The 14,250-nt window shown below is 37.7% G+C and overlaps 1 protein-coding gene across 1 annotated transcript in view; it reads right to left on the reverse strand.

The window, feature by feature from the left end:
• Positions 1-13,733, reverse strand: part of LOC150096439 (rab-like protein 3) — a 145,720-nt gene extending 131,987 nt beyond the window's left edge. The window contains exon 1 of the mRNA XM_090409132.1: positions 13,450-13,733. Within this exon, the coding sequence (XP_090265258.1) occupies positions 13,450-13,495 (46 nt within the window). The 5' untranslated portion in view covers positions 13,496-13,733. The remainder of the gene's footprint in view (positions 1-13,449) is intronic.
• Between the last annotated feature and the right edge of the window lie 517 nt (positions 13,734-14,250).

Consider the following 14,250-nt stretch of genomic DNA (forward strand, 5'->3'; position numbering starts at 1 on the left):
GGGATGACCTCTGGTTCTCCCCTGATCTCCCACTAATCGCTGTAGAACTTCTCCACCATTGATCCTATAGCAACCCCTTACCAACTTGTAGGTCTCTATCATATCTCCCCTCTTCCTTCTCTCCACTAGTCTCTGCAAATTACATCTTTTCAATCTTTCCTCATACTCGACATTCCAGAGGTCAGAAACTACCTTAGTCAGTCGCCTTTGGACCCTTTCCAACATCTCTTCATCCTTCTGAAAACCAGGTGACCAAATCTGGGCACAATAGTCCATGTGTGGCCTAATCAAAGCCTTATACAATGGAACAAGAATCTCCCTACTTCTACACGTCAGTGTCCTCCTCATCATTCCCAGAAGTCTTTGTGTTGTCTTCACAATTTTGGCGATGTGACCCCTAAATTTTAGATCCTTATCCACTATCACTCCCAGATCTCTTATTTCCTCTACTTCCAACAATATATTCTCACCAAGCATAAATTCTGCATCCCATCTTTGTTTTCCAAATTTTAAAACCTTACATTTTGCAACATTGAACTCACATCCCCATTTGCTTGCCCAATCACTCAATTTATTCAAGTCTTCTTGCAAGGCCACAACATCTTCACTACTCTTTATGGTTCGTCCCAACTTTGCATCATCTGCAAACAACTGAATATCTCCATCCAAATCTTCGCCAATATCATTAATATACAAGTTAAATAGTAATGGCCCTAAAACAGATCCCTGAGGCACTCCACTAGTGACTTTCCTTTTCCTGGATATTGCACCCCCATACACAACTTGTTGATACCTATCAGATAGCCAGTCTCCAATCCAATGCACTAATCTAATATCCAACCCCATCTGCTCTAGTTTGACTGTCAACGTATCATGAGGTACTCTATCAAAAGCTTTTGCGAAATCCAAGTATATTACTGTGTATCCTTCTCCTCTGTCCAGGGAAGCAGTCACTTTATTGTAATAAGTAAGTAGATTACTAAAACACAACCTCCCTTTAGCAAATCCATGCTGTCCATCAAAGATTATACCATTGTTGTCAACCCAACTCTGGATCCTAGTTCTCACAAGCTTCTCCAACAACTTAACCACAACACCTGACACACAGATAGGCCTATAGTTTGATGCTTGAGTTCGATCACCTCCTTTATGAAGTGGCACAATCTTGCCCTCCTTCCACTCTTTAGGGACTTGACCAAGTGCAAGACTCGTATTAAAAAAATATGTCAAGGCAGGTGTCAACTCTCTGGCACATTCCTTCAGAATACGCGGTGATATATTATCAAGTCCCACAGCCTTATTTACATCTAGTTTACTCAACTCCCCAAACACCTCTTGCTCACTTACAGTCAGTCTCTCCTCCCCATCATCAACTGCTCTTAATCTCTCCATGAAGTCACATTCACAAGATTGAAAGATCTTTATGAACTGCTCATTAAGTATCTCCACCACACATTCTGCAACAGCTGTCTTTATACCATTTCCTCCAATCAATGTCATCCTTCCATAATCATTCTTTCTTTTGCTGGCTACATATCGAAAAAACTCCCTAGGATTCTTTTTAGCTTCATTAGCTAACTGCTGTTCATACCTCTCTTTAGCTACTCTCACCAACCAAGTAACTCTCCTTGCCTGGTCTTTGTAGAACTCATGAAATTGGTTACTTCCACTTCTCTTATGCTGCCTCCACAATGCCCTTTTTCTCTGTATTGCATGCTTAATCTCTTTATTCATCCATCTCACACCTAACTTATTTAACCTTCTCACCCGTGGTATACATTTAGACATTGCATCCACTAAATATTTTTTGAAAATCCCCCAAGCTGCATTGATCTCTTTTCCAGCTAACTCCTCATTCCATGCTACACCTGCAAGCTGTCTCCTGAGCTCTTCATAATCACCCCCCTTGTAGTTCCACATATACCCTTTTTTCACAGGGGTCCTTGCACTGCTGGCAACCACCCAAGTAATCACCTCATGGTCACTTTCACCAATTGGTGGATGATTTGATACCTCATTGATAATTACATCCTCCGATGAGATGACCAAATCCAAGACCCTTAATCCTCTTGTGCCCTCTGTTACATACTGTCTGAGGTAGTTATCCCTCAAAAACTCAAGAAACTCATTTTCTTTACTTCCAGTTGCTATCTCTTCATTCCAGTCTATATTGCCATAATTAAAATCACCCATAATGATCACCCTTTTCTTATTTGCTTGGCTTATTTGACCATACATTTCACTATCACCACCATCCACATTACCAGGTCTATAACAACATCCCACCAAGTATTTGATTCTATTCACCTCTATCTCACACCATACTGCCTCAAAACCACTGGCCCCATTTCCCCCTTGCATCTCTACCTTGTATGGACATAACTCTTTCTCTATCATCAATAGCACTCCCCCTCCCTTTTTACCCCTTCTATCCTCACGAAACACATCATACCTTTCCATCTCTATTCCTGTCAGGATGTCATCCTCATCCTTATTATCTTCCAAAATTCTCTCCCACAAGCACAGTTAAACTGGCATTGGAATCCTGGACTGTACTAGCTTTAGCTCTTCTAATAAAGAGCTAAAGACAGAAAAGAATGAAAGAAGTTGGTATTTTTCATAAAGAACCCTCATGGTTCAGTGAGTTAGAAGAAGAAAATCTGGAAAAGGCAGAATGATAAGGTGTCAAGAAAAACATAATTATAATGTATAATATAATTATACAATAACAATTATAATTTTATAATTACAAGTATAATGGAATTGAATATTATGCATTCTAATTTCTGACTTAAAATTTAAACATACAGCCTATTTAAATTGTAAATTTAAATGAAAATTGTAAATGCAGGGAAACTAGAATGCCCAAGGTGGATGGTAGCAGGGATGGCCTCTTGTGGGAAAGAGTACTCGGGAAAAGGGGAACAACATCAGGTAAAGCTGAGCCCAGTGGAGTCTAGAGGGGATAATGCTGGGTATAGAAATACTGGCATTTTTATGCTCTGCTCTATACTAATGCCAGGAGTATCCGGAATAAAGGAGAGGAATTGGTGGCACTGATATAATCAGCCTGGCCAAAGATTATTGGGATCACTGAGATGTGGTTGACAGAAGAGGATATAATAACAGGAACACAAGCAGCAGGGTACAGCATTTTTTGGCAGGATAGGACAGGAAAGTGTGGTGGAGGAGTACTGCTTATGATAAGATTCTTCAATCTTAGAAGACATGCCCTCTAAGATTGAAGGCTTTGGAAGGCAGTGAAATTAATGATTTTGAAAGCATATGCTGTGAGGTAGAGCTAGACAAGACGGGAAATTTAGTGGGGTGTTGCTACAAACCAAGGAGCACAGAGGGTGGGGACCAGGAGATGTTTAGGCAATTGAGCTTGGCAAGTGCAAGAAGAATGATTGTTATGAGAGATTTTAACTACACCAGTATAAATTGAGGAGAGGAAGATGTATGTAGCGATAAGGGAATGGAATTTCTAGATTTCTTGAGGGACAAATGTCTTAGGCAACATGTAATAGAGGGACCAAGAGGTTCAAGAGTTTTGGATTTGGTCATAGCATCAGAAGAGTTGATAATATCTGAGATGACATCTCTCTCCCACCAGTTGGAGAGAGTGACCATGTGATTTTGACTTGGAAGATGAATAGACATGCAGGAGTATCAAAGAGATGGGAACATATGTGGAATTATAAGGCAGGTGATTATAATAGTCTTAGACATCAACTTGGAGAAGTTTCAAAGAGGGAGGAACGGAAAGGCCGGGATATCATTAGTGCTTGAGAAATTGTGAAGGAATATTTGTTAGCAGCAATAGTAAGCTGTATTCCGCAAGTAAAGAAGAGGACACAATTTGGTGTAAAGTGGATGACAAACAATATTAAACAGGAACTGCATGTGAAAAAGAGGCAATGGAAGAGATATAAAGAGACAGGTGAAGAGCAGATGCATGAAGATTATAAGGCACAGGCCAGAAGAGAGTGACTAGCATGGTAAGAAAGGCAAAACTGGAATATGAGAAGAAATTGGCCCTAAGATCCAAAGAAAATCCAAGGGAATATTTTAGGTATGTCGCCAGTAGGAAGTGAAATGACTGTAGAAGAATGACATTGTGGGATAAAAATGGGAATAGAGTGACTGATACAGAGGACATAGTGGAATTGTTCAATGAACACTTTATTGGTGTATTTCATCCTGGAGGAATAAATTTTAATACTAGAGATATAGGGCAGGTTCAAGGTTTAGAGGTGCAGGAGGAGATTGTGTTCCAAATACTGAGTACTCTGGATGTCAGTAAATTTGTGGGACTGGATGGTATTTCACCACGAGTTTTGAGAGAATGTGCTAGGGAACTGACAGCTCTTTTCACTTGGCTTTTCAATTAAAGTCTGGCTACAGGAAAGGTGCCCAGGGAATGGAAGGAAGGTAAGATAGTGCCATTGCATAAGGGCGGTAGCAGACTGGAAGTGTCAAATTATAGGCCAGTTTGTGAGTCATCAGTAGTTGCTAAGATCTTGGAGACATTAGTTAAGGACTGCATACAACACTGGGCAGGAGGGTAATGTTATCTGTGAGAGTCAATATGGATATGTGAGGGGCGCTCTTGTTTTAGTAATATGCTAGCCTTTTATAATAAAGTTACAATAGCAGTAGATGAGGGAAAGGCATATACTGCCACTTTCTTGGATTTAGCAAAGGCATTTGACAGGATGCCACATGATAAGCTGATATTTAAGTTGCAGCACATAGGTTTGGATGTCAGGTTGGTCAACTGGATTCAGGATTGGCTGTCCGATAGGTATCAGAGAGTTGTGTATGGTGGGACAGTTTCAAGGAGGCAGATAACCTTTATATCAATGACATTGTCAGTGGATTTCAGGGGGGGGGGGAGATATTCAGTTGTTTGCAGATGATGTGAAGCTGGGAAAGGTTATTAGTAATAGTGCAGATGTAGTAGTCCTGCAAGAGGATTTGAATAAGCCAGACAGATGGGCAAATGAATGGGTCGGTTTAATGAAGCAAATTGTAAGGTCTTGAGGTTTGGGACACATCGATGGGACTACATATTGCAGGAGCTATACAGGAGGAAGTAGGGGAGACAAGAGATCTGGGGTTGATGATTGATAGAAACCTGAAATTCAAGTGACATATTGCAAAGGTGGCGAAGGTAACACAGAGGATTGCTGCAATAATGAGAAGGAAGCTGACCTGAGGAGATAACGAGTTATCATTCCATTGTATAAGACCCTGATCAGACACAACCTTAGACAATTGTTATCAAGATTTGTTCCCCAGGATTTGAAGGAGATAAATTAACTGTGGAATGGGTACAAAGACAGATAACAAAGACAGTTTCACTACTGTACAATGTCAGTTATGAGGATCGGCTGAGGGGAATGTGGACTGCAGAGTTTGGTGAATCACCTCTTCTTCTGAAGAAGAGGTGATGTGATTGAGACTTTTAAACTGTTGAGAGGTGGTTACAGGGTTGATACTGGGGAGTTCTTTCGCTTGATTGAATAGCTGGAAGGAGTGATGACAAGGGGCCATCCCTGGAAGTTACAAAAGAAAACTGTGAGCAAGAGGGTGAGGAGTGGTTTCTTTGCATGGAGGGTGGTTGAACCATGGAATGCATTGCCTGATAGTGGTGAGAGCAAGAACAGCCAATAAGTTTAAGGAGTGGTATGATAGACTTTGTGTTTCCTAGGAGGGACCTCTCGCGATGAGTCTGGATAGACTTGTGTTTCCTAGGAAGGACCTCCCGCGATGAGTCTTTTGACTCCTTGGAGGCCTAAATAATAATAATAAATCAGCTGTTAGAATCAGGAGAGAAAAGAGTGTTAAACCTGATATAAATTGGAGATATTATTATTTTATGGTATCTCCATGGAGTCTAGAGACTCATCATGGGAGATCCACACTAACTTTTATTATTATTGTAAAAGTTGGTAAAATAACTCAAAGGGTTACTTGTATGTTGAAAAATATGCTAACAAATAAAGATGAGAAAGTTATTATCCCTCCTTATAAGGATATGATTTGCCCACATCTTGACTACTGCACACAGATTTGGTTACCTGGGTTTCTTGAAGACCACCTCCTGGTCCACAAGAGGATTCAGAGACAAGTGACCAAGATGGTGACAGGTCTGTAGAATACTCTCTACAAGAACAGGTTGAAGGTTTGTAAGTTTAGCTGAGAGGTGAAAAAGAGGAGACATGATAGAAATATTTAAGATATTAAAGGGGTTTTATAAAATTGATGCAAGTGAAAAATGTTTCAATATATGATAAAATAGTCAGAGAACTTGGGGCTAACTGTGGAATTTGTGTAAGAGTATGGTTAGTAGGGGTGTGTGGACCAGATGTTTTGTATGGAGAGTGGTGAGTGAGTGGAATGGATTGTCAGAATTGGTTGCGAGTTCCCTGACAGTGAATGGATTCAAGAAGAATGATAGGGTTTGTGTGTATGATGGTTAATTTAGGTCTCCCACGATGAGTCTCCAGACTCCATGGAGATGCTGTAAAATAATAATAATAATTATTATTATTATTAATGGCAACTCCATCAAATCCTGAGACTCATCAAGAAAGGTCCTAAACATCATGCCAAGTACTATCCAACATTTGCAGAGTATTTACCATGCTTTGCTTCAACTCATTCACAATTATGGCACCTACAACAGATTGGCAATCTATTCCACTCATTTAACACTCTCCAAGCAAAAAAAATCTGGTCCTGACACCCTTGTTAACTACACTCTTGCTCATTTTCCAAATATAACTAGCAAATCTTCAACCTGCCCTTATAAGATTCATTCCACAGACCTGCTACCATCTTAGTCGCTCTTTTCTGGATTCTCTCCACCTCTTTGTCATTGTCAAGAAACCCAGTTGACCAGATCTGCACACAATAGTCAAGATGGAGTCTTACCAAGGCTCATTAAAGAGATAATAACCTGCTTATTTCTGCTCATCAGGGTATTCTTCAGTAACAAAATAATCAGATGAACTGCTTTTGTATACCACTGTATATGCAGAAAGTTTATTTTTCACTTGGTTAGAGTATAATAAATTTAGTTTAATCCTTTATCCAAGTGTGAGCAAACAAAGTTTGCGCATGAAAGTATCTTCAGGACTGGGGTAAGGTGATACAACACCAGGCCAACGAGTTGCAAAGGTGGAGCAAGCTACCAACACTCCTGTCTCAGTATCTCCTATAATGCAAAACACATCCCCTTGTGGATATGTCTAATGTTATGCATTAAAGGAAGGGCCACTACCCAGACTAGTTTTGACCTTTATTGAGGTCTCTTCAGTGGGAGCCAGGCCCAAGCTGAGATACCAGGCAGAAGCATTCGCAGGTCATCTCTACCTATAGGAGTTGCCAAATGGTGTGCCACCCTTTTTTTAATAAATTATTCTGGATTTAGAGAAAGATGTTGAAAGTTTATTTTTTCACTTGGTTAGAGTATAATAAATTTAGTTTAATCCTTTATCCAAGTGTGAGCAAACAAAGTCTTGTTATAGTACATAAGTTAGTAAAACATGATTTCCCTTTAACAAATCCATGCTGATAACCAAAGAGAATACTGCTGTTATCAACCCATTTCTGTAAACCTACTTCTCACCAAGCTCTCTCACTCTCTCTCTCTAGTACCTTCAACATAACTCCAGATATACAGATTGGCTTATAATTTGTAGCCACAGCTTTATCACCACTTTTATGCAGTGGAACAACTTTACCTTCTTTCCACTGCCTTGAAACCTGTGCTGTTGTAAGATTCTTATTACACAAGCATGCCGATGATACTGCCCTAGACCATGGTGATATGTCATCAAATCCTATCGCCTCATTGACATCAATGTTATTCATTTCCTTAAATACCACCTGCTCACTTAAAATTATGCCATCCTCTCCTATGCTCACTTAAATTTCTCACGATTTTACCCTGATGAGGATGAAACACCCTTATAAACTGATTACTGCAGCAGATACCATTCTACCACTTTCATCTATTAACATATCATAATTATTCTTCCTTCTACTTGTCACATATCTAAAAAACTCTCTAGGGTTTCTCTTTGCCTGATTTGCTCATTTCTGCTCATACTGCAATTTTGAATGTCCTTACTGAGTCACTCTCCTGGCTTGTTCTTTACACTCTTCATCTTCTCCCTTTCCAGTAATAGGCCTGTTATTCTCTTCCCATCTTTTGAAAGGCTATCCTCTATTCCTTCTCCCTTGAGGTCAATATCTTTGTATCTCTTTAGAGAGTCTTCCTTCATTCATTCTTTCTGTATGTTGTCTCCATCTCTCTCTCTCTCTTATAGTCTAAGTCAGGTATCACCTCAAGTTCCTTTAAGATATTGCTATTTCTTTTGAAGTCTATTGTATCCAGCTGTTTTGGATACAATAACGAATCTCATTTCAGAGCGTATCAGTTTTTTTTTGTCTCAGGCTTCTGATCCATATGTTAGATCTTGCTATCGAGTTATGGATTCGTATTCTTGTTTTCTTGCTTATTAAATTTGGATTGCTGATTTGATTAATAGTTTTTGTTATCTTTCATAACATAAGCAGTAGCCTAGATATTTTAATGTATTAACCTGTTCTATAATATCATTGTTGATGCAAATTTTGCTTCTAATTGGGTCTCAGCCATAAAATGCCATGACTTTGATTTTTGAAAGTGGAGATTTCCATATTGTATGTTTTTGCTATTTCATTTAGTGAAAACACTGCTCACTGTAGTGAATGTTCATTATCTTCAATTAGAACCTGATCATCGGCAAATAAAACTGTATTGATGTTAGTGCAATCATTTATTTGAATACCAAAAGTGGTTGTTTCCCTCCACTCTCTTATATTATTATTAATATAAATATTAAAGAGGCGTGGTAATAGACTACATCCTTGTCAGACACCTGCATTTATGTTCTGTGATCCAAATTTATGTGTGGCAGTCTTTATTTTAATTTGGTTATTGTTATATATATATATATTGAAAATTGCTTTAATTAACTAGTTAGGAATGTTGTCATCTCTTAAAATTTCCAGTAGTTTATTACGACTGACTTCATCAAAAGATTTTCTTATAATCAATGAATAATATATGGATCTCTAAGTTGAATTCTCTTCTTTTTTCTATCAGAAGCTTGAGAGTGAAAAAAAAGCATCGGTGCAAGATTTTGGAAGTGGAGATTTCCATATTGTATGTTTTTGCTATTAATTTAATGAAAAGACCACTCGCTGTAGTGAATCTTCGTAATCTTCATATACTTTTCATGTAACTGATTATTACTATTATTCATGTTGTACTGCCTCCAAAGTGTCTTCTTCCAGATTTTATGTTAAGCCCTTCATTTATCCATTTTACAACTACCTTATTCAGCCTTCTAACCTTCAGAATATATTCATCCATTAGTGCTATTATGTACTTCTTTGTCAGTTCCCAATTAGTATTTATTTCCTTACTGCTCAACTCCTCATTCCATGTGCCATAGCTCCAAGCTATCTCCTAAGCTTGTTATAATCACCAGCCTTGTACTTCCACATATATCCTTTCTTCACAGAAGTCTGAATATGGCTAGCCACAACCCAGGTGATCACATCATGATCACTCTCACCAACTGGAGAAAAGTGCTCCACTCACAATTACATCCTCTAAAGAAATGATGAGATCTAAACTTCTCTCAATCCTCACATACCCCCCCCCTTTACACGTTGCCTGAGATAACTGTCTCTCAAAAAATCAAGAAATTCATTTTCCTTATTCCTAAATGCTATCTCTTCATCCCAATCTATACCGTGATAATTAAAATCGCCCATAATAATCACCCTTCCTTTATTCACTAACCCAAGTTGTTTATACATTTCTTCATTCCTAAATAAATTCCTATATATTCCTAAAGAACTTCAGGGTCGCCTTTCTTTGGTATATATGCTATAAAGATGGCAAACTAAATTTTCAAATTGACAACAAAATAATTAAACCTAGTATGGCAGGGAGCCACCTAAATAAATTTATTATGTGAAACAATAGAGAAATTAGGCAAAACGCTAAACTAGCAATACGCAAGAGTGTGCACAAACTAATCTTAACTCAGAAATCTGCAAGTTTAGTAAAAAAAAATTTAAACAGTTCATCAAAAGATCAAAAGACAGAGACTCCAGACAAGAGAATTCTGAGAAAAATTAGGAAAGTAAACAGATGACATTAATGATATAATCATGTTAAAAATGAAAATATTAGAAAGGGACTTAACACAGTTAAGTTAGTATTCAACAATGTGTGAGCAGAGCTAAATGATGTGATAAAAGAGAATGAGAGAAACAGAGAAATAGGAAAGGTTAGCAAAATAGAAATTTGATGCCAAGATAGCAGGCATAAGACCCAGAAGAATAATACTACAATCTAAGTGGACTGATGCAGTTAAAAATGCTTTAGAAAACTGTAATACTGAATATGACTTGGAGACCCAGCAAATACATTAATTTTGTGAAAGGGAAAAAAAAATTAATGGAAAGCTACTAACAATGTAAACTTCATTGTGAAATATTATTATCATAATAGTACTAGACTCCAGAGAATAGATATTAGGAATGTGATAATCATCACCATCAACTATCACAGTGAATGATATTAACACTCCTACCGACCAAGGTAGATAAATAGTGAGACTGAATTATTATTATTCAGGACTCCACGGAGTCAAACAACTCATCGTGGGTGGTCCTTCTTAGGAAACACAAAGTCTATTAAGACTCATCGTGGGAGGTCCCTCCTAGGAAATACAAAGTCTATCATACCACTCCTTAAACTTATTGACCATTCTCGCTCTCACCACTTTATCAGGCAATGTATTCCACGGTTTAACCACCCTCCATGCAAAGAAACCACTCTTCACCCTCTTGCTCACAGCTTCCTTTTACAACTTCCAGAGATGGCCCCTTGTCGTCACTCCTTCCAGCTGCTCCAATAACTGAAAGAAGTCCCCAGTGTCAACCATGTAGCCACCTCTCAACAGTTTAAAAGTCTCAATCATATCGCCTCTCCTTCTTCTATCTACCAAACTCCACACTCCCTCAGCCGATCCACATAACTAACATTGTACAATCCTGAAACTATCTTTGTTATCTGACTTTCTACAGTTAATTTATCTCCTTCAAATCCTGGGGACCAAATCTGAGAACAACAGTCCAAGTGTGGTCTGATCAGGGTCTTATACAATGGAATGATAACTCTTTTATCTCTGCAGGTCAGCATCCTTCTCAGTATTGCAGCAATCCTCTGTGTTACCTTCACCACCTTTGCAATATGTTCCCTGAATTTCAGGTTTCTCTCAATCATCAACCCCTGATCTCGTCTCCCCCTACTTCCTCCAGTACTCCTCCAACAGAGTATGAAGTGTCCCAAACCTCAAGACCTTACATTCATTTGCCCATCCGTCTAGCTTATTCAAATCCTCTTGCAGGGCTACCACATCTGCACTATTACTAATAACCTTCCCAGCTTCACATCATCTGCAAAGAATTGAATATTATTTATTAAATTTATTATTCGTGACATCTCCAAGGAGTCTGAAGACTCATCGCGGGAGGACACCTACCGTATAACTCTCCGTCTCCGCTACTACACAGAACCTCCACTACCAATCATCTACATCAACGCCATCTACTGACCACAATCACCACCACCACAGCTAGTATTTTTTGTCTGTAAATTGCATGTGTTCTGAAGGGGAATATCCCCCTGCAATCCACTGACAATGTCATTGATATAAAGGAACTGCACTTCTTATCCATGTTATTCAATAGGCGTTCATATCCAGATTTAGCTGAACATTTATAGACGTCCTGGCCAGTTGGGGGGGGGGGGGGGTAAAGGAATTGTGCTCCTGCACTCTCCACCTAGACAACACAAATGCTCTTCAGTCTTCCTATCTCTACAACATTCTCACCCAAATTCCTTGGTATATGATTTAGCACACCTCGAATACCAAATATCTAAACCAATCTTTCTTTACTGCTCTTCTGTAATGCAAAACAATGAGCCTTCTGTAACTTCAATAACAATCTCATTTCACTGGTTTCCAATATTCACATTCTCTAAAGCACATCTTCCTGTTTCTCTTCCCATACACACAATCGTCCCCCCTCCACCGTTGCCTTATCCATCTTGCATTCTCATTTCATGCCTCCAGATCTCACACTGCTCTTCCCTCTCTACCAAACTGTTTTTGAATAACAAATTAATTTCTGTATATAACTCCAATAACAATCTAATTTCACTAGTTTCCACTGTTCATTTTCCATATCTTAGTCTTCCTCCAACACATAATACTCCTTTCCTTATCCATCTTGCATACCTTCTACTTTTCTTACACTGTTCATTCACCACCTCTCTCTTTCACCTACTCTTTCATATCTTGTCTTACTTTCTTAGATATTTTGTTCATCTTTAACTCTCTTATAACACTTTCAGCAACAGCCTCTCCAAATAACTCATACAGTCAGCAATCCATTCTTTTTACACATGTGCATCTGTAAGTGAAAACAGATCACAATAAATAATACTGGTATAACAGGAAAGCAGTTGAACAAATTTATATGAAACAAGTAGCATTGTGCAAGACAGTGTTCAAACCAATTTTAACCATCTGGATTTTAGAGTTGGGTTCAAAATAAAACTGCTGAGAAAGTATTGAACCATAGATATGACAGTTTTGAGAAGAATTAGTAGTGAACATACTGACACTGGAAGGACCACACTAAAAATAATGACATCAGAAAAGAACTGAATCCTATTACATACAGTATTACCATTCATGTGTAAGCTGAGATAATCAAAGATGGTATGGTCTCACTAAACAGAATGGGAGACAAAAGATTATCAAACCATGATCTTATGCAAAAATGGGAGGTAAGAGACCCAACGAGTGAGATATACGAGTATTGATGGTTTTCAAATAATCAAATTTATAACCTATGAAGAAATCGATGACCCAACAAATAATTGACATTTAGGTTCTGATCAAAATCCACTCATGAAATACTGATGGACTGATATCTGAAACCCCCCCCCCCTTCCTTAAAGATATACATACACCAAAAATTCAACTTAAAAATTAGTCCGAGGATTACAGCCGCCTGTCAGGGAAGAACCAGTGCGGGTCTACGCGAAGTTTGCAACGTGTCGTTTATATGTTTTGTTTTATAAATAAAAGACAGGCTTTTATTTATCCAGCTAGTCTTCCATCAAGCATCCCTGGGTTTTGTTGGAAAGAAAACTATTTTTTTACCAACTACAATTAAAAGTAATTTTTCAATTCAATTTGCTCTATTGTGATGTGCATAATTTTTTTGGTTATGAGAATAATCAATATTACCGGCTTCTGTTCAGGTGATTCACATATCTGCGAGAATGAAAACACTAACCTGAGTCTCCAACGACAAGAATTTTGACTTTATCAATAGCTGCCATCAGCAAAACAGGCAATACTTTCTTTACTGAAAATCACACATACTTAATGTATTTCTGTTTTCTTATAGTAAATTATATTTCATTTATTTTTCTAGATCTATTTCAATATCACTGATATCAAGATTGAAAAAAAGCAGTTAGAAAAAATAAAAAACATATGATCTATGAGTACGCTTTGGTTTAGATATAGTACACAAGACTCGCGTACTCCAATAATAATTGTAAATACATAGTGTTAATCAAGAAAAGTATTTTTTTTTTTTACATAACTTAACACTAGTGCCTGATTCGACAATGAAACTAAAAAAAAAAAAAAAAAAAAATGCAAAAACAGGGTTCTGAAATACAAGGCTCGAATAAAATAATATAATTATGAAAGCATCATCGTCAGTAATAAAAACACATTTTATGTGTATGTAAATCATTTTATAAATTCTCTAATGTGAACTCAGTATAAATAAAAATAAAATAAATCAGCTAACGCCTTTTATTCCGTTTCAGGGAGTAGATGAGATCTCTATACCCTATCTAGCTTTTGTAGATTGAATGGGCAGTTATGTAATTATTTAAAATAATAAATAAATATATTAATTATTATTATTATTATTATTCCTGACACCTCCAAGGAGTTCGAAGACTCATCGCGGGAGGACACCTACAACTGTCTAAACCATAATTAATTATAAAATAAATAATAACGTATGTATTATTATTTATTTTATAATTAATAATAACACTAGGCTAACCGCGTGGAC

Source organism: Typopeltis vanoorti, chromosome 19 (genome assembly GCF_054136105.1).
Source record: "Typopeltis vanoorti isolate ZY-2024b chromosome 19, IOZ_Tvanoo_1.0, whole genome shotgun sequence".
Lineage (NCBI taxonomy): Eukaryota > Metazoa > Arthropoda > Arachnida > Uropygi > Thelyphonidae > Typopeltis > Typopeltis vanoorti.